The 18,822-nt window shown below is 40.8% G+C and overlaps 1 protein-coding gene across 1 annotated transcript in view; it reads left to right on the top strand.

Moving 5' to 3' along the window:
• LOC134538992 (facilitated trehalose transporter Tret1-like) overlaps positions 1 to 18,822 on the top strand; it is a 38,024-nt gene that overhangs the window by 3,107 nt on the left and 16,095 nt on the right. Inside the window, exons 2-3 of the mRNA XM_063380653.1 lie at positions 7,588 to 7,747; positions 12,226 to 12,509. Coding sequence (XP_063236723.1) covers positions 7,588 to 7,747; positions 12,226 to 12,509 — 444 coding nt within the window. The remainder of the gene's footprint in view (positions 1 to 7,587; positions 7,748 to 12,225; positions 12,510 to 18,822) is intronic.

Raw genomic sequence — 18,822 nt, 5'->3', positions numbered from 1 at the left:
AATTTTTGGATAGAGGTTTTAAACGCAGTATAACAATTTTGATGTCACCAACATAGTGGCACCAAGGTCATTACTATCTGTATATTAAATATAATCACGCGGAATATTGTGTGTGTGTGTGTGGGGGGGGGGGGGGAGAGAGAGAGAGAGAATGCATACTTGTTTTGAATCCCACCCATGTAATATTTTTTTCAATACCATTTTCATAATTTTAGTTATTTTAACGTACCGGGTATAGTAAATATACTATATCCCATTATATGCTAGTATTGAACATGAAACCATTCATATCACCTGCGGTATCGTATTCTACAATATAATTCTACCAGGTTTAGTATATTTTGTTACCACATTTATAAAATTTAATTTTTAGTATGATTTAAACTTCTCGGCTACTGTCTAGTGTAATACAGCGCTACCTATTCAATCAACAGATAAAGGGAAATAAATTATTTCCCTACTCTTGTTATTTTCTCAGGAAACATATCTTGTGTTAAATAAGCTTATGAATCTTCCCCGTGCAAAACTATCTACTCCCGTACTTTTACCACGAGAACGTACAGGTCTTAATTACTTCATAAACCACCTTGTTGGCGACTTCGATTTTCCCTACCACATTGTAATGAAAACTTATGAAAAACATTACGCTGACCTACCTTCACCAAACTATTCTCTTTATTTCTTGAGTGTAAAACTAACCTACCCTAGTTAAACTAAAAGTTTTTACATTACTTAATAAATTAATTCACCTACTAAAAAAAACAAATATTTTATCTTAACATCGGCAATAAAACACATCTCACCTAACACAGCAAACTAAATTCACACAGAACATTACAATAAATTACAAATAAGTTATTCTATAAAAAAACTCTTAAATTTTCTGGCTTTATGGTGTTCATTTACTATAAATAATACTTCGCACATTATACACCAAAAATATTACCCAATACACTTTTAAATTAGTTAAATACGACTAAACACTTAACGCTTCTTTCGCGTCCCCTCAAATCACAGCTCCACATTTTCTATACCGTATCATTTTATTAATTCAAGATACACTAATTTTTATCGTGATTATTATTCATTACCAAACATATCGAATTTCGGTAAATATGTTGTTGAGCGGTATTTGCGAAAAGAAATGTTAAAAATCCGAAGATACCATTATTAGATGCTCTTCAACTTCCTCTTTTCATTAAAAGCGACGGAGGTAAGAAATTCCAAATACTTAAGGAGATATCGAATTTTTAAATTTCATCATATGTAGATGAGCGGTAATTGCGAGAAAAAAATGTTAAAAATCCGAAAATACCTTTATTTTATGCTCTTCAACTTCCTCTTTTCATTAAAAGCGGCGGAGATAAGAAATTCCAAATACTTTAGGAGATATCACCGTTCTTATTTTGCTATACAAGACCTGTGTTTATCATTCGAATGGCGCCATTTTTATTATTTTGCCGTGTGTTTGTGAATGCCTAATTAATGAAAATGGTCGATTATGTCAGGTCAGTTACATTATAAATACTTTGAAACTAAGCGTACATTAAAAATAATATGAATTAATTTCAATGGTTCTTAAGTTTTAAAGTATTTATAATGTAACTGACCTGATCTAACAAACCGGGTCAAAGGATGAACAGTAACAACTCACGTAAAATTTTTTTGTTACTTATTACTTCCGCAACAATAACAAATAAGACTTTAAAATTAGAAACGTTAAAAACTCGCCTAAGTTGGAGGCGGTAATTAAACACAGTTTTAAACAATAAATGAACTAAATAATCACGTATTGATTCATTTGAATTCTGGCCTATCACGAACAATCACGTGACATCATTATCCAATAAAACAATAGATACTCGTAAACAAGAAACAATGGTGGAATGCACTGGTATAATTGTGATGAAATTTAAAAATTCGATATCTCCTAAAGTATTTGGAATTTCTTATCTCCGCCGCTTTCAATGAAAAGAGGAAGTTGAAGAGCATCTAATAAAGGTATTTTCGGATTTTTAACATTTTTTTTTTCGCAAATACCGCTCAACTACATATGATGAAATTTAAAAATTCGGTATCTCCTAAAGTATTTGGAATTTCTTACCTCCGCCGCTTTTAATGAAGAGGAAGTTAAAGAGCATAGAATAAAAGTATTTTCGGATTTTTAACATTTTTTTTCGCAAATACCGTCCAACTACATATTTACCCAAATTTCTTAAAGTTTTTCGCTTTTATTAAAACTTCACACTAATATTCCCTTCGTTCCTCCATTCAAGTATGTCATTATTGGCCGAATTAAATGACTTCATGTGTTTCCCCTATTTTTTTCCCACACACGCGTTGCTTATCTATATCGAGTTGTGAACTTTGCCCAAGTTAATATAGCACGTAGCCGTACCTTTTAAATTCTATTTTTGTTAAAACGTTTGCTTCACTTATTTCATGGAGTATTAACAAGCGTATTTCCACAAAACGTTTTAAATAATTTAAAATTTAAATGCAAAGATATTATTTCCTAGGGAGAAAAGCTGGGTTGATAATATTAGCAAAAAGTGACAGATACAAACACGTAACATCCTAGAAAACTTTTGTATTTTAAATCACGGAAGCTGTATGACATCACAAACCATATTACTTAAAACGGCAAAAAAAAAAAAAATTCTTCGGTGTTATTGTAATAAATTTTTTTCATGAAAACTTGTGCAAATAATCTTATATAAAAGTGCAATTGCCTTCCACTGTGTGGAAGTTTAGTAAGTTAAAACTTGATGCGTGCAGTAAAATATAATCGCAGACACACACTTTACCTTCAAGCATACGGAACACCTTCATTTCGAATTTGGAATTCGGAAACGCAAGCCGAAATGAAAGAAGTTGAAAGTAGGGAAATGCTTGCGTTGCGTTTACGCGTTTTACGTTATTTATAACGGGTATTCTGAAATGTGATGGTTTAACTGCTTGATTGTTTCTGACGTAACTTATAAACCAGGTCCAAGTGTAAGTTGCGTCTACGGAATAGGAGCTCGCAGAATTTGACTACTCAAAACACTAGCGGAAGAATTTTAAGGAGCCTTAAACATTCACAGGAGTCCGTCGCCTCCATCCGTCAACGATTCCCAACGATTCTACTTGGTTGCTCCCAATTAATTATTATTGGTTAAATTCTTCGAGAATTACTTTTGTAAAGGTTTACCCGTCTTGACGACCTTGTACGCTAAGCACTTACAAATCATTAAACAAACTTTAAACTATATTTTCGAGTTAACCGTGAATTATTAATTCTTTTTGTCTCGGAACGGTTATTTTTTTAAATTCGAATATCGAACTTAAAACGTGTCCATAAACACGTTATACGGGAGCAGCTTGGCAAATAATAAAACAAGAAAACTTTTTAAAATAGACAATTCCTTTCAGACATTTTTTTTTTCAGGTTATAACTTTATCCATGAGTTCATCGGAAGTCAAAGCTTTTCAAGGTAATGACGGGACGGTTATAACTTTACGGGACAACTTGTCACGTGATTAACGCACTTTATGCGCTACATAGTTAGATTCGGAACAATTTTTAATGCGTTGTGACCTGTTGTAGGCAGGGTAGCTTAAAAGAACAAAAGTAATTCTGTGCACTTTATGCGCTACATAGTTAGTTTCGGAACAATTTTTAATGCGTTTCGTCATCTGGTGTAGGCAGGGTAGCTACGGATGAGACGGGTCATTGTCGAGTCCAGCTGTACGCCCGGTGTGACAGAGGCCTGAGAAGTGGTGGGCCTGGGATGTTAAATGCTCCCGTTTCGAGCGAGAAGCGATGAGCCGAAGGACGCCAAGGGACACACTCGCAGCTGGCAGCTGTGACGGCCCTTGATGGTCACCCGGTGCTCCTGAAGCCTGGTTCACACGGTGACTGCCGTAGCTCGACCAGTGTACGACCGGGATTACAAGCGCCTTTTCATCCGTCCATAGTAGTAGTATAGTAGTTTTATTGTCCAAGTAGACTACAAAAATATACAATTATATTGTACATGTAGTATAGGACTCGTCAAGAATATTAAACATTAATACACATTTAAGTACAATCATATACACATGAACAAAAATAATAGTAAAAAACAAATAATGTACCTAATATGATAATAATAATAATAATACATCTAAGCATAGTTTTGCTTCCATAAAATCATTAATAGAATAAAAACTGAATTCCAACAGCAAATCTTTGTTTTTTTTTTTCAATTCTACCAAATCAGCGTTACCGACTAGCCCATGTTTTGTCTCTTGAAGTGAAAAAGTCTAATCGTACGTTAGTGATAGCCGGTAGAACTGTCTTGTTTGACTAATAATGCGTCTACAGTGGTTGAGCCGACAACTGATACGAGATCGTCTGTACGCGTTCCTCCCGTTATTTTTTTGTTTTGCCTGTGACGTCATCGTACCGGTGTGGACGAATAGTTACGAATTAGCTTCGTGTAAAGTTATAAATTGGTGCAACTTGTAAACAAGCGCGTTTGCTAGAACGTTAATTCGGGTGTAGTTGTGAAGACCCAAAAAGTGACAATTAATAAAAATATGCGCCGAAATATACATGAATATCGATATTAAATTGAAAATTCCAAAATAAAAATCTGTCATATGACTCTTAAATGTACTCGGAAATATATAAAATCCAAAAAGCCTAAAATGTGCCGAGCACATACCAGAGATATGGCAGCGTCGAAAATGGAAATGGAAAAAAACTACTGTGTAACTATTGTATTGGAGATTAATAATTAAATTACATAAAAACGCAAAACATTAATACTATCCGAACGTTTTCACGGAAAATCTACGGCATGGATATCTGTTTTCTCTTTGTCGTGTTTCCGTACGTATTGTATGAAAAAAATCTTCGGAAAAATTCATGGTTTATTGGTTTAGGCGAGAGTTCAAAACAGAATCATTATTGATATGCAAATTGGACACCGAACAATTTTATGGACAATCAAATTCAACATTTCTTGTTTTTTTTTTTTTTTTTTTTACACTTGACAGGCAACCAATCGTAGATGAGTGAGAACCCAGCCACATGCTCTAGTCTGTGTCTGAGCTGATGACTAAGATGATGCAGATGTGGAGGTGGCATTAGATAGTTCACGTGCGGGAATAGCCGTGTGGAGATGGTGAGTCTGACGGCAGCTGGTAAACTAGCGGTCACAGCACCCTCTGCATCCTACGTCATTAACGATATTCGCCAATGAGAAGCGTTAGCGTAAAACTGTAAAAATCCCGCTGATATGTTTCGTAACAAATATTTTAATTAGTTTTTTGAGGGGAGTTAGTCATGGCGCCAATCGCTGCCATGGCTGGCCAATCCCCTCCTAGCACACGATGCATGCTTCCTCTCCCGCATGGCTAACCCCTGCATGATTAGAGCGTATAGGCTTCGGCCTGAGACGCACTTAGTCTGTCCCTAATCCAGACCCCTCCCAAACACACTTAGTTTTAATTTAGGTTAGCAAAAAAAAAATGTCTTGGGTACCCTTTAGTGATTGTATTTCTTTACTTTAATAGTATAGAAGTACCCGAAATACAATTTGCGAATGTAGAAAATTGCGTTAAACGTGAAAAACTGGTTTGGCCCAAAAATATATAGATTTTGATAAAATTGAAAAAAAAAATCGACTTCAAATAAAATATTGGTTAAATCAATATTTTCTTCGCTAAAAGTAACGAGGAAAGGCAAAACAAATATTAGTAGTAAGAATGTGCTGGTCACGTCTAGTTTTTGATACACACAAAAGTACCTCTAGGTACGCTACTGCAGCTTTAAGGACGGTTTGCACAGTCGTGACTTGGGGCGAAGTGAAGTATCTCTCCATCTAATTCACCCTTAAAGGTTTGCGTGGATATTACTTGACCTGAGACTGCAAGCGGCCCTTTATCTCAAGGACGCGGTCGGGGTAAACCCCCGAACTTGCCGAACTTCGAATGACGGTGACATTCATTGACACATAATTGTTTGTGCCCATGATCGTTCGACGTACTTGAAGTAACATTTGTACCACGGGATTAATGTACACGTTGTAAAGGGATGAACTGGGATGGGTGATACGGAACAATTACCATGCATTCATATCTGCAGTGAATTCTCGAGGGTTATCCATGGCCAGCAATGATGTACGTCCCTGCTAGGTTAAATCTAAAATAATAAAAAAATTGGTTGTCTGTAAAGTCGGTTTACGGACGATAGTTTAATGTTACGTCATAACAAAACATTGATAAAATGATTGCATTTTTGTATGAATAAAATTGAATCATTTTTATTGAATTATCACTATTTTGTATGGATACAAAGGAGTGAAATAAAATCTACAATTTAATTGATAAATTTACTTTCATTTGCACACATTAATTCAAATATGTTTATTACTTTAACGAACAGATTATTTTTTTAACTATAACTCTCATACATGTTTGCTATTTAACTTCTTCCAATCTGTGTTAGTTCTGTTAAGGATTGGACGATGATAGGAAAAGTAGGAAACGAATGGGAGTGTTTCAAGTTTAATGTGCCTCGAAAAAGTCAAATCGATGGTTGTTCCAAGAGATAGATCTGGCGCAAGCGTACAATGAGCGTAACGTGACATTTCTACGTGCGTGCAGCCGGCGTTCATCGATTTATTAGACGTTGTCACGTCAAAAAAAAATTGTTATGAATCTTGTTTGCTGGCTAATCCTGTAGTTAATAGCAGTCAAAACTACAGGTCCGACCTGCTCTGGAGTGGACCACCACAAGTGAGGTACTCAGGGTAGCGAGAACATAACTGCAGTTGAATTGGTCCACGGCCTAAGTGCGTATCGCAGACACATGACAGTACGGTGTGCTTTGGAGTAATTTGCTAGGTCTCGCTTACGTGAAAGCAGACAAATTTAGTTCGTAGATAAAACATCTAAATCAAAATTTAACACTTTAAATGTTTAACGTGTATTTTAAGTGTTACGTGAAATAGTGCTCTGGATTGAGGTGATAAGTGTAGAATATGAGTGCCCTGCCTGCCGAAATAGTGCTCTGTTTGAGGTGATAAGGGCTAAATATGAGCGCACTGCATGCCGAAATAGTGCTCTTGTTTGAGGTGACAAGTGTTAGATACGAGCGCACTGCATGCCGAAATAGTGCTCTTGTTTGAGGTGACAAGTGTTAGATACGAGCGCACTGCATGCCGAAATAGTGCTCTTGTTTGAGGTGATAAGGGTTAGATATGAGCGCACTGCATGCCGAAATAGTGCTCTTGTTTGAGGTGACAAGTGTTAGATACGAGCGCACTGCATGCCGAAATAGTGCTCTTGTTTGAGGTGATAAGGGTTAGATATGAGCGCACTGCATGCCGAAATAGTGCTCTTGTTTGAGGTGACAAGTGTTAGATACGAGCGCACTGCATGCCGAAATAGTGCTCTTGTTTGAGGTGATAAGGGTTAGATATGAGCGCACTGCATGCCGAAATAGTGCTCTTGTTTGAGGTGATAAGGGTTAGATATGAGCGCACTGCATGCCGAAATAGTGCTCTTGTTTGAGGTGACAAGTGTTAGATACGAGCGCACTGCGTGCTGTTGCAGGTGGTCGCCAGTTGTTCGCGTGACGTCATGGTGTGCGAGGAGTCTGTCGGCGTGGAGATGCCCAAGGGGGCGGCGGCGGCGGAGCTGGGGGCGGCGGGGGCGGGCCCCCCGGCGGAGCTGAGGCGGCGAGTGTGGCCTCAGCACACCGCGGCCCTGCTGGGTGAGTACTGCCCCTCCAGGTCTACCATCCGCATATCGTGTCCGTCTCACGTGTTCCGTTTTCTAACACACCAAGCATGGGCGTCGCAAGGATATATATTTTTTTGGGAGGGACTGCAATTGATTTAGTTATTGAGGAATATCCATCCACTGGGGCCGGCCGCCCCCCCCCCCCCCCGGGAAAATTTGGGGTTTGAAGGTGCAAAACAGTGGTTTTTAGGCATTTTTCTTTCCTAAATATTCTAATTTTAGTGGGTTGCAACATATAATTTATCTTTTTATAAAAAATATTTTCAGAGAACAAATTTGTAAAAACACAGTGCTCACATTACCACGATTGTACTAAATGCACCATGCGCAACATATGGGTTGTATCACAGAAATCATATTTTTAATATAACTAAGAAATTAAATATATTATTGGAGGGGACGAAATTGAAGACTTTTATTATTGGGGGGGGCGTGTCCCCCGCATCCCCCCCCCCCCCGGTTGCGACGCCCGTGCCCCAAGTTTGCTTTCCTGCCGACTTATTTTGGCAACACCGTGCAGGTAAGATGTTCCTGAAGGGGGAGCCTTCTTTTTCACAGACGAGAACCAAACCACCGATCGTGCATCTTCGGGAGTTTTTTTTGTTCATTGTAAATAAATATGGCGGTGTTGATAAAAATGATAATGGTCAATTAGGTTAGGTTAGCTACATTATAAATACTTGAAAATATTGTGGGCGGTTGATTTGGTTAGGATAGCTACATTAAAGATACGGAAAAAAGCATGTACTTCGTGTTTTGGCTCTCTCGTCTGTGAAAAAGCGTCCCGTTCCTGAAAAGGGGGGGGGGGAAATTCTTATTTAAATGAACTTACTTAGGTTATGTCTGCTAGATCAATAATACGAATTTAAAAAAAAAAATGTTAAAATATAAGTTATGTGCATTTGACCTAACTTGAAACACCTTTTTAAATTATTTACTTTATTACCTACAAGCAGCTAATTTCCCGGATTACAAGTTTTCAAATATTATTTCAATGTTCATAATATTGCGTTGAAATCTTTGCTACGATTAACTTGGATCAGTGACTGTAATTTTACCCTAATCTTTGTTGACATTTAGTTTTCTTAAGATTTCTGACAATACCTGGCTTGGACCTTGATTAATATTTAGTGATCGCCACACACAGATGTCACCTCACGTTAATTTTCACAGCTGCAAAAATTTCTAAGTTTTTTGAGGAATTGGGGTTTTTATTTTTTGCTTTGAGGAAAATGATAGTTAATATAATGCATTTCAGAAAACTAGTTCGTACATGCTTCACTAAAAACAAAACCAATAATATTTTAAAAAATAATTTTATTAAATTCAATTTCCTACAATTTGTATAATAAAAACAATGCAAAGTCTTCATCGTGAAATATTATTACATTAGGGTGTAAATGTTTTTCTTCCCGCCCTTATTTTACAGGTATTTCTAAGGTAAGAATTTTTCTAATTTATGACAAGTTAAATGGTCAAAAATGGAAAAACGTCTTGAGCATGACTAACAATCAAGCATACAGAGGAATCGTATGGATTTAAACGAATAGGAAATGATTAGAGAATGGTAGATTTTAAAATCCGCTACTGAAGTGCGTGTAACCATACGCTTGCGGGAAAAATGTGTAAGCCGAATAGAATAGTTAAAAAAAATTATGGACATCACGCCGTTGATGGTTTAGAATGTCTCTTAAAACAATAAACAATGTTAAATATATACACTCAGAAAAATATCCCTAATCAGCTGGTGCAAAATGTAATTTCATAGTGGAAAGAATTTTGTTCAAAAAAATACAGCAAAGACTAACACGGGTTGACGTAGTTTCAGCAAGAACAGTAAAACAAAGAACATAGGACAACACTGGGACACAGAAACTAGCCCAATGATGAAACTTAGATATTCTAGACACAACTATGACAGCACAGACTAACAGTGTACTTCTTAAGCCAAAAGGTGCGACTTTTCAGGAACTGAGATTATTCCAGTGTTGTGCTGTCCAGGCGTTTAACATTTGACATGAGCTAAATTTTGTTTCTGTGTTTTATGTATTCATTTTTTTGCCCATTCTTCAGATTTTTCCATTATAAAGTGTTGACCAGCATAGGTTATCCATTGTTTAAAATCAATTTTCCCCGTTGAAAGAAACTTTCAAACAACTTAGAATTATATCGTCTTATAAAACTTATCATAAAACTATTGTACGAAATATCAAGGCTCATCCTTACACAGGTTTTGGTCATTATTTTATTTTCATTACTTGGGTTTTAGGTTTTTCCTATCAATATATTACACATAGCTGACTTGCATTTTATGTTTGCAAATGTTTCCGCCTGATATTTACGAAATGTGGTTCAATGCCGATAGCCCCTCAACTGTTCATGATAATCACATACGTGACTTTAACAGTTCCCATAAAGATTTGGTAAATATCTGGTTAGGAAATTCGAAACCAAATACAAAATTTGGGAGCTAGCGTAATAAACGTACGGGGAAAATCAGTATAAATAAAATCGTAAAAGTTTGTTTGTTCACAATCTTCAAAATCTTAAATCTCGGATAGTTCTTCACAGATATCTTTGAAATTTAGATGTAATGTTACATTCGAATTCGCGCGTGTTTATATGCCTATGTTACACGTGTGACAGACAAAAGATAGATAAAAAATTTAGATATATGAATGCTTCTTACTTGTCCTTTTTTTTTAAAGATAAAGGCAATAGATACAAAGATATATGCATAGATATATAGAGTAACAAAGATTTGGAGAGGTATGGATGGATATAGAGACGTAGAGAGATATATAGATTCTTATATATATATGACGGTAATATAGTGAGACTTATAGATGGACATTATTTGTGTATATGTGTGAGTATATATATGTAAATATTTGTATGTATACCAAGTTGAGACAGATTACAAAAGAAATAAAGAGACTAAACAACATATGAGACCGAGCTTTGTGGTAAAACAAATCTCACAGAACGCCCGATTGTGTAATCAAGTAAGTTTTTAAATTAGTCAGTCGCTTGAGTAACCGTGTAATTCTGCTAGAATTCAAGTCGCCTCGCATAACTCAGCGGCAGTTAGGATAGACTGTGTTGCAAATACCAGCATCTCCACAGAAAGCTGAGGGCTTGAAGTGTGCTTGGCATGGTTAATTGGGAGTTATAAATCCAGTAAGCTGTTAAGTGTAACATACCATTTGCATACGTTTCTCTGCCGTCTGCAACCTTATTTTTAAAGTGTTTTTAGCAACTGTATGTTAAGATTTAAGGTTTGACTTCAGCCAAACAAATTACACCTTAATTACAAATATAAGGGTAATTAATAAGATACACGACAAACAATAAGACTTGGTACAATTTTATATTCTTGGATCATCTTATTTTTCATTGGTTGCTGCTACTTAATCTAATTGTATGAGAACCGCGTGTTATTAAGTTCTCCCAGCTCAATCATCCAGGAAATATCAACATTTGCTGTGGTATGCTTACAGGAGCAGCATATAGTAATAACCATTGGGACGTACCTATGCCATAGGAAACAAAATGAATATGATTTGGATGACAAATTAATAAATTTTATTCAAGTTACTTTAAAAAGAAATAATATTCATAATTTAAAAAAAATCTTTGATGCTTATGTACACCTCCAGCACAAATATTACACATATTTCATATGTTTTAGAAAAAATTACATAATTTAAGTAATTATCTAAAATGTATCTGAAATATTATATACCGTATAGGGATTATGTGTTTGTGAAGTAAGTGAAAAAATTGCTATATGGCCTATTTATGATTAATGGCTGTAGAAAGTTATTTAATTTGGTTCCTGATAATACAAGAATCCCGTTAAAGCACAGATCAGATTTGTGAACCTCAAGATAAACTGATACCCTTGGAAACGTGTTCCTTCCTCATTTTTTGAAGTTAAAAATTTGCTGTAGTGAGTAGAAAAGCATGTGTTGACACGTGGTGGTGTTGCTGATGGAGTGAGGTGTGTAGCAGGTGTAGACGAACAAATGTGCTGACGGAGTGGGGTGTGTAGCAGGTGTAGACGAACAAATGTTCTGACGGAGTGGGGTGTGCAGCAGGTGTAGACTAACAAATGTGCTGACGGAGTGGGGTGTGCAGCAGGTGTAGACTAACAAATGTGCTGACGGAGTGGGGTGTGCAGCAGGTGTAGACTAACAAATGTGCTGACGGAGTGGGGTGTGCAGCAGGTGTAGACGAACAAATGTGCTGATGGAGTGAGGTGAGTATGGCAGGTGTTGATGGGCTGAGATGTCGGTAGTGAGGTGTGTAGAAGGTGTTGATGGGCTGAGATGTCGGTAGTGAGGTGTGTAGAAGGTGTTGATGGGCTGAGATGTCGGTAGTGAGGTGTGTAGAAGGTGTTGCCGAGGACTGAAGGGTGATAGCTGTTGACGAGCGGCTGTGTTGCAGCCACGCTGCTGGCCATGAGCGGGGGTATCGTGATGGGCTGGTCGACGCCCGCCGTGCCCTACCTGCAGACGCCCATGCCCCTGGGCGACGGCAGCAACGCCACCACGCTGCCCATCACGGACGAGGAGGGCTCCTGGCTGGGCTCCCTGTCCGCCATCGGCGCCCTGGTGGGGGCGGCCCCCGCCGGCTTCCTCTCCGACCTCGTGGGCCGCAAGCGCATGCTGCTGCTCTTCTCCATACCACTCATCGCCAGCTGGGTCATGATCATCCTCGTCGATAGGAACGTGAGTGCTTCTTCGACCGTCCTTCGTCCTTCCCCGACCGTCGTTCGTCCTTCCCCGACCGTCGTTCGTCCTTCCCCGACCGTCGTTCGTCCTTCCCCGACCGTCGTTCGTCCTTCCCCGACCGTCGTTCGTCCTTCCCCGACCGTCGTTCGTCCTTCCCCGACCGTCGTTCGTCCTTCCCCGACCGTCGTTCGTCCTTCCCCGACCGTCGTTCGTCCTTCCCCGACCGTCGTTCGTCCTTCCCCGACCGTCGTTCGTCCTTCCCCGACCGTCGTTCGTCCTTCCCCGACCGTCGTTCGTCCTTCCCCGACCGTCGTTCGCCCTTCCCCGACCCGCCTCGTACCAGTCTCCCTGTGTGAAATTGGTTATCTGGTTTACATATTTCAACCTCTAGTATGCCTTTGACAGCTCTTCGTAAATCTCTTCAGAATATAGGAACAATTCCTAGATAAAGTTTAGTGGTTTCACTTTCATAAATAAATGGTTTATTTTATTACAGCAAGATTTTTTTGTGAAGATTATTACAAATATAATAAAAATTGTCTGTTTTAGTGTTCTGACGATATAAAAAATTATAACATTTTTTTTTTATAAATTACTAAAACTGTTTAATGTCAGTATGGAATAATTATTCTAAATACTTTAAGAAAATCCCATTGATAGTGTTTCTCGAAATTACTATCGGATTAACTAGACCATCCTAGTTGCATTTGTTTGATACTCGAAAATATGGTTAGTTTTTTGACCCATATACTAGTTATTAGATTTTGATAGCAGTGTGATGAACATAAAATTAGACGTAGTATCAAAACGTCAGAGCATTTTGGTAACTCGTTACGTCTTTTAGAAGTGATCGTAACACATTTGTTTCCTTATTCCTGCAGTCATATTTCAGTAGTGATAGAACTGTTGTATTTTTTTCGAAGATGCCCCTTCTCTACATAGCCCGGATTCTGGGAGGAACTACTATTGGCACGTGCTACACCATTATCCCGGTGTACGGCGAGGAGATCTCCGAGGTGCGCTGTCGCGGTGCCATCGGCACCTACTGCGAGATCATGATATGCGCGGGTGTGGAGGTGGCCTTCGTCGCGGGCACGTACCTGCGGTACCTCCACTTCCTCGTCTTCAGCTGCGCGCTGCCCGCGGTCTTCCTGCTGACCTTCCTGTGGATGCCCGAGTCGCCCATGTGGCTGCTGATGAAGGGTCGCGATGGGGAGGCTGAGAGGTCCTTGAGGTGGCTGCGAGGGGCGGGACCCGGGGAGGACAGCGGTGTCTCCAAGGAGCTGGAGGACATGAGGGTGTTCCTGAGGACAGAGGCGGAGCTGGCCTCGTCCGAGTCCACCGAGAAGCTGGTGACCCCGACGGAAGAGCGTGGCTCGTGGATGTCCCCCGCCGTGAAGGCCACCGTCATAGTCTTCTGGCTGATGGTCTTCCAGCAGATGACCGGGAACAACGCAGTCATGTTCAACACCGTGTCGATCTTCGAGGAAGCCCGTGTGCCTTTGGACTCCAGCGTGGCCGCGATGGTGACAGGGCTGCTCCAGGTGCTGGCCGCTGTGACGTCGTGCTTCGTGGTCGACCGGACCGGGAGGAGGCCCCTTCTGATCTTCTCGATGATGGTCTCCTGCGTGCTGCTGTCCGCGATGGCCCTGTACTTCCAGTTCAGGGCGCAGCTGCAGGGGGTCTCGTGGCTGCCCGTGGCGGTGATCAGCGCCTACATATACAACATGGAGGTGGGTCTGGGCCCGCTGCCCTGGCTCATCCTCGCCGAGCTGGCCCCCCCGCGCGCCAAGAGGGTCGTCGGGGCCATCGGCGGCTCTGCCTGCTGGTGCCTCCTGTTCGCGGTCACCAAGAGCTACACGGACCTGGTGGCCGGGCTGGGGCTCGCCGCGACGTACGGCGTGTACGCGGGGTTCTGCTTCGCGGGCAGCTTCTTCGTGTACTTCGTGGTCCCGGAGACCAAGCACAGGACCCGGGAGCAGATCCAGCACGAGCTGAGGTTCGGGGGGCGCCCCGCCAGGACGGGCGAGGTCGTTGCCTGACCCTTCCGTGTCGTGGCCGCACAAGAGATAACTCTTTCACACTCGACTGACAATTAGACTCGTTCATGAAATAACTTATTGAAACATTTGCAGAACGTGGACAATTTTGACTCCTGAGAAATGCGTAATTTCGTCCAGAAGTTCGTGAGGATTTCTGATGAGATGAATTAAACTGTGATGTGCTTAGTTGTTTTTAGTTTATTATGACTTGGCTTTTTTCTGCTTGCATTTCAGAAGTTTTAAGATATGATAATTTTAGACTACTGAGGTGAAATTGATTTTCTAAATAAATAATTATTAATTTACTTTTAATGCATTTTATATTTAAGCATCTTTTACATTATGGTTGGCTTTTTGGTGTGTGAAAACTATTGCAATACTAAAGTTTCTATTCCGTACAATTTAAATGATTTTTTACAACTTTTAATAGCTTTATAAAATTTATACTGAATTTGCATTCACTAGTTTTTAAAGAAAAACTTATTTATATCAGTTTAAATTATGCACCATTGGTGAAGAAGTACTTTAAAAATGCTAATTTTGTGTGCGTTATTGCATACATTATTAATAATCTTTTTAAAGTAGGTATACTGTTTTTGGCTAGATATGTTTGAATTTAATTTAGGAAAGTTTAATGTTTCATAGTAAGTAACGATTGTAAAATCCTTTGTCAGTACTAAAACATTCTCAAAATAATAAAACACCTATTTGTAAAGCCTCGTGTTGAAGTGCCGTTTTTTTTAATGTTCACTCCGTGCAAAGATCTTTCCCGCAACTAACCGAGTAAATGCTGCCTAATGGTTGCCGGTAATAACTGTGGACTTGCTTCCTGCCATGACGTGCACTGATTTAGAAATATCGTAGCGAGAGTAGCTCGTCGCCCAGGTAGCTTGTAGAAGTGCTAGTGCTCAGGTTCCCAAACACCAACTTCCTGCCAGAAAGACCAAAAGGCTCTTTTTACTTATGTACTTAAAAGGAATTTGTCAAGTTCTTGTACCCTGTCAAACGGTGTCATATCTTCCAGGATCTGCCCGAGTGCTGAGCTCGAACCTATCGCGGACATTTCACGATTTAAAAAAATTAATTCTGAAGAGTACAACATGACTACTCCTATGAGCTAGATCCACGCGGACTGGCTAATGGCTAAACACTACCGTTGTGGGAATCACCCCTTGGCTCGTTGATTACATTTTAAATAAATCGGAGTTATGTTCTGATGTCGGAGATACGGAATGGCCAGTCCAGAGCCACGGCGCGAAGTAAGTTTGAGGTGGCAGAGACTGATGATTAAAAGGCGATGTTAAAGAAAGAAAGGGAGGCTTCGGCTTCCAGACTGAAAGGTTCCGAAGATTCCCCAAGGGGTTGTCGAGAAGTATTGTCTTCGATATCTCGAAATTGGTGGTACTGGACGATGTCAGCGAGACCTACTGAAGTGTCTGAACCAAGTAGAGGTCGACTCACACGAGGCGACTGCTAGCAGAATGTGGCTTATGGAGCGGACCAGGATAGCTCTCTGGTGGCCTGGGAAGGGATTACTGGGTACTGGTTACTGTGGGAGATTCCAGAGGGCAGGCGATTAGCGGGTGTTACACCCAGGGGAAGTGATTCGCAAAACTACCGCTAGGGTGCATGAGCAGTACTTTTTGGGACTAGTGTCGTGGCCTTGGGACAGGCCGACCCTGGCCGGGGTTAGTGGCCGGTCATTGCTCTTAGCAATGTTCCCAGGAAAGCTTGGCGAGGGCGGGTTTTAAAACAGCAGTGGCAGTGGGAAGAAGGCTCTACTGAGCCTGGAGGTGTGACTATATATTGGTGAAAATTATTCGAGATCATGTCCAGAAGTGCTCGCATCAGGCGAGGTCTTAGAAGTAGCTTTCTCTGCGAGCTTGCAGGACTTAGCAGTTCTTGTCACAGATCGGAAGCGAATTACAGGCGACGTTCGTGCGCCAAGGTGGGGATAAAATGATGCACGGACTGACTGGCAAAAAACTCGGCAAAATTAGATCTAGAGCTGGGAAAACTTGGAGACAGGTCTGACAAAAATTGAATGGGAGTGTACAGGAGGAGGTAAAAGTTTTAAGTTCTTGGAGCAAAGAATGACTGGTGACATTATTTTTTTAAAGATTTCAGTTTAAAATTGTGCCAAAAATACTAGTTGGCGGTACTGTCTCGAAGTCTCGCTGGGCAGTCATCTTGCAATCATTTTACCATAAAAAATAATATAATTATAAACTCAGTCTATAGTAAAAATTAATAAAAATTTACTGTTAATTCAATTAGTGAAGTTCTAGGACTCTCTTCAGTACGATGCCCAACTGGGAAATGTCCAATAGATATTTTAAAAAAAATTTTTGTAAGGCAAATGTTCCACACTGTAGGGTTTGTAAAATATATATTGGATCTTACTACAATTTTATTGGTTTGTATTATGTAGAGTGCAGGTTAGTTACAAATATATTTGGATATTATAGGAATCGTTTTAATCGAATCAAAAATTTATTGCTGGAACATTTAAGTTTTCAGCGAAAACATCTGTTGCAATATTACACGCATAACTGTTACTCTACTGCTCTAAATTAGAAAGCGGTAGTTCTAAAAGGTTTTTTTATTTTCTTTCTCTGAAGATTCCGCTCCTGTACCTAGCCCGCATCCTGGGAGGGTCGACCTGCGGCGTGGGTTACGCCCTTCTGCCCGTGTACTGCGAGGAGATCTCGGAGGTGCGGTACCGCGGGGTCACCGGCATCTACTGCGAGATCATGAACTGTGTTGGCGTGGTACTGGCCTTCGTCGCGGGTGCGTACCTGCGGTACCTCCACTTCCTCGTCTTCAGCTGCGCGCTGCCCGTGGTCTTCCTGCTGACCTTCCTGTGGATGCCCGAGTCGCCCATGTGGCTGCTGATGAAGGGTCGCGACCGTGAGGCTGAGAGGTCCTTGAGGTGGCTGCGAGGGGCGGGACCCGGGGAGGACAGCGGCGTCTCCAAGGAGCTGGAGGACATGAGGGTGTTCCTGAGGACAGAGGCGGAGCTGGCCTCGTCAGAGTCCACCGAGAAGCTGGTGGCCCCGATAGCAGAGCGTGGTTCGTGGATGTCCCCCGCTGTGAAGGCCACCGTCATAGTCTTCTGGCTGATGGTCTTCCAGCAGATGTGCGGGAACAACGCTGTCATGTTCAACGCTGTGAGCATCTACCGTGCCGCCAGCCCTTCCTTGGACTCCAACGTGGCCTCCATAATCACAGGACTGCTCCAGGTGCTGGCGGCTGTGGCCTCGTGTGTAGTGGTGGACAGGACCGGGAGGAGACCTTTACTGATCTTCTCGATGGTCGTCGCCTCTGTCTTCCTCGCCGCCATGGCCCTCCTGTTCCGCTTCGGGGCCCGGCTTCAAGGGGTCTCGTGGCTGCCCGTCGTGGTCCTCAGCTCGTTCATCTTCACCGTGGAGGTGGGCTTCGGGCCCATCCCGTGGCTCATGATGGCCGAGCTGTCCCCCGCTCGCGCCAAGAGGACCATCGGTGCCGTCGGCTGCGCCGTCAACTGGTCCCTGGTCTTCACCGTCACCAAGACCTACACGGACATGGTCGGCTCCCTGGGGTTGCCCATGACGTACGGCGTCTACTCCATGTTCTGCGCCGTCGGCATCGTGTTCGTGTACTTCGTGGTCCCGGAGACCAAGCACAAGACGCGGGAGCAGATACAGCACGAGCTGAGGTTTGGAGCTGGGAGCGCGGACCGTAGTGATCCAGTTCAGAACTCAAAGTAACTCTAGAGTTTTAAATGCAAGTGATCTTGAGCTTTTTCATTAGCATATATTTTGTTGGAACTCGGGTGACACGAAAGTCTTCCTGAAGAGGCTTGTGATAAGGAAAGAAAATTATTTTTAAGGACTGGATATTAAAATAAGATTTATTTCTATGGTAACTGCACATGCGGAAAACTTTAGAAAGTTTAAAATTGTGGAAAGTTTTGACTGTAGGTACAAGTGGTACACGCCAATTACTTTTGAGATGTAGATTGTTCTTATGTTTTCGTATTTTACATACTTTAATAGTTAAAAGTAAATTAAGATTTTAAAATTGTATGATGGGATAAGTTCAGGCAGATATTCCATTTACAGCTTTATTACAAAAAAAAAATAGAAATCCTTGGTGCTATAATTTGAGACATAATAATCAAGAATCATTTATATTTGTGCTAGTGGTTTTATTTAATGTTTTGTACGATACATTCATATTCATTGTAATATATTTTGAACATTTATTACATGCTAATATTTATCTTA

The sequence above is a fragment of the Bacillus rossius genome, chromosome 14, assembly GCF_032445375.1.
Source record: "Bacillus rossius redtenbacheri isolate Brsri chromosome 14, Brsri_v3, whole genome shotgun sequence".
NCBI classification, from domain to species: domain Eukaryota; kingdom Metazoa; phylum Arthropoda; class Insecta; order Phasmatodea; family Bacillidae; genus Bacillus; species Bacillus rossius.
The sequence above is the reverse complement of the archived record's forward strand: the minus strand, read 5'-3'. Positions and strand labels throughout refer to the sequence as shown.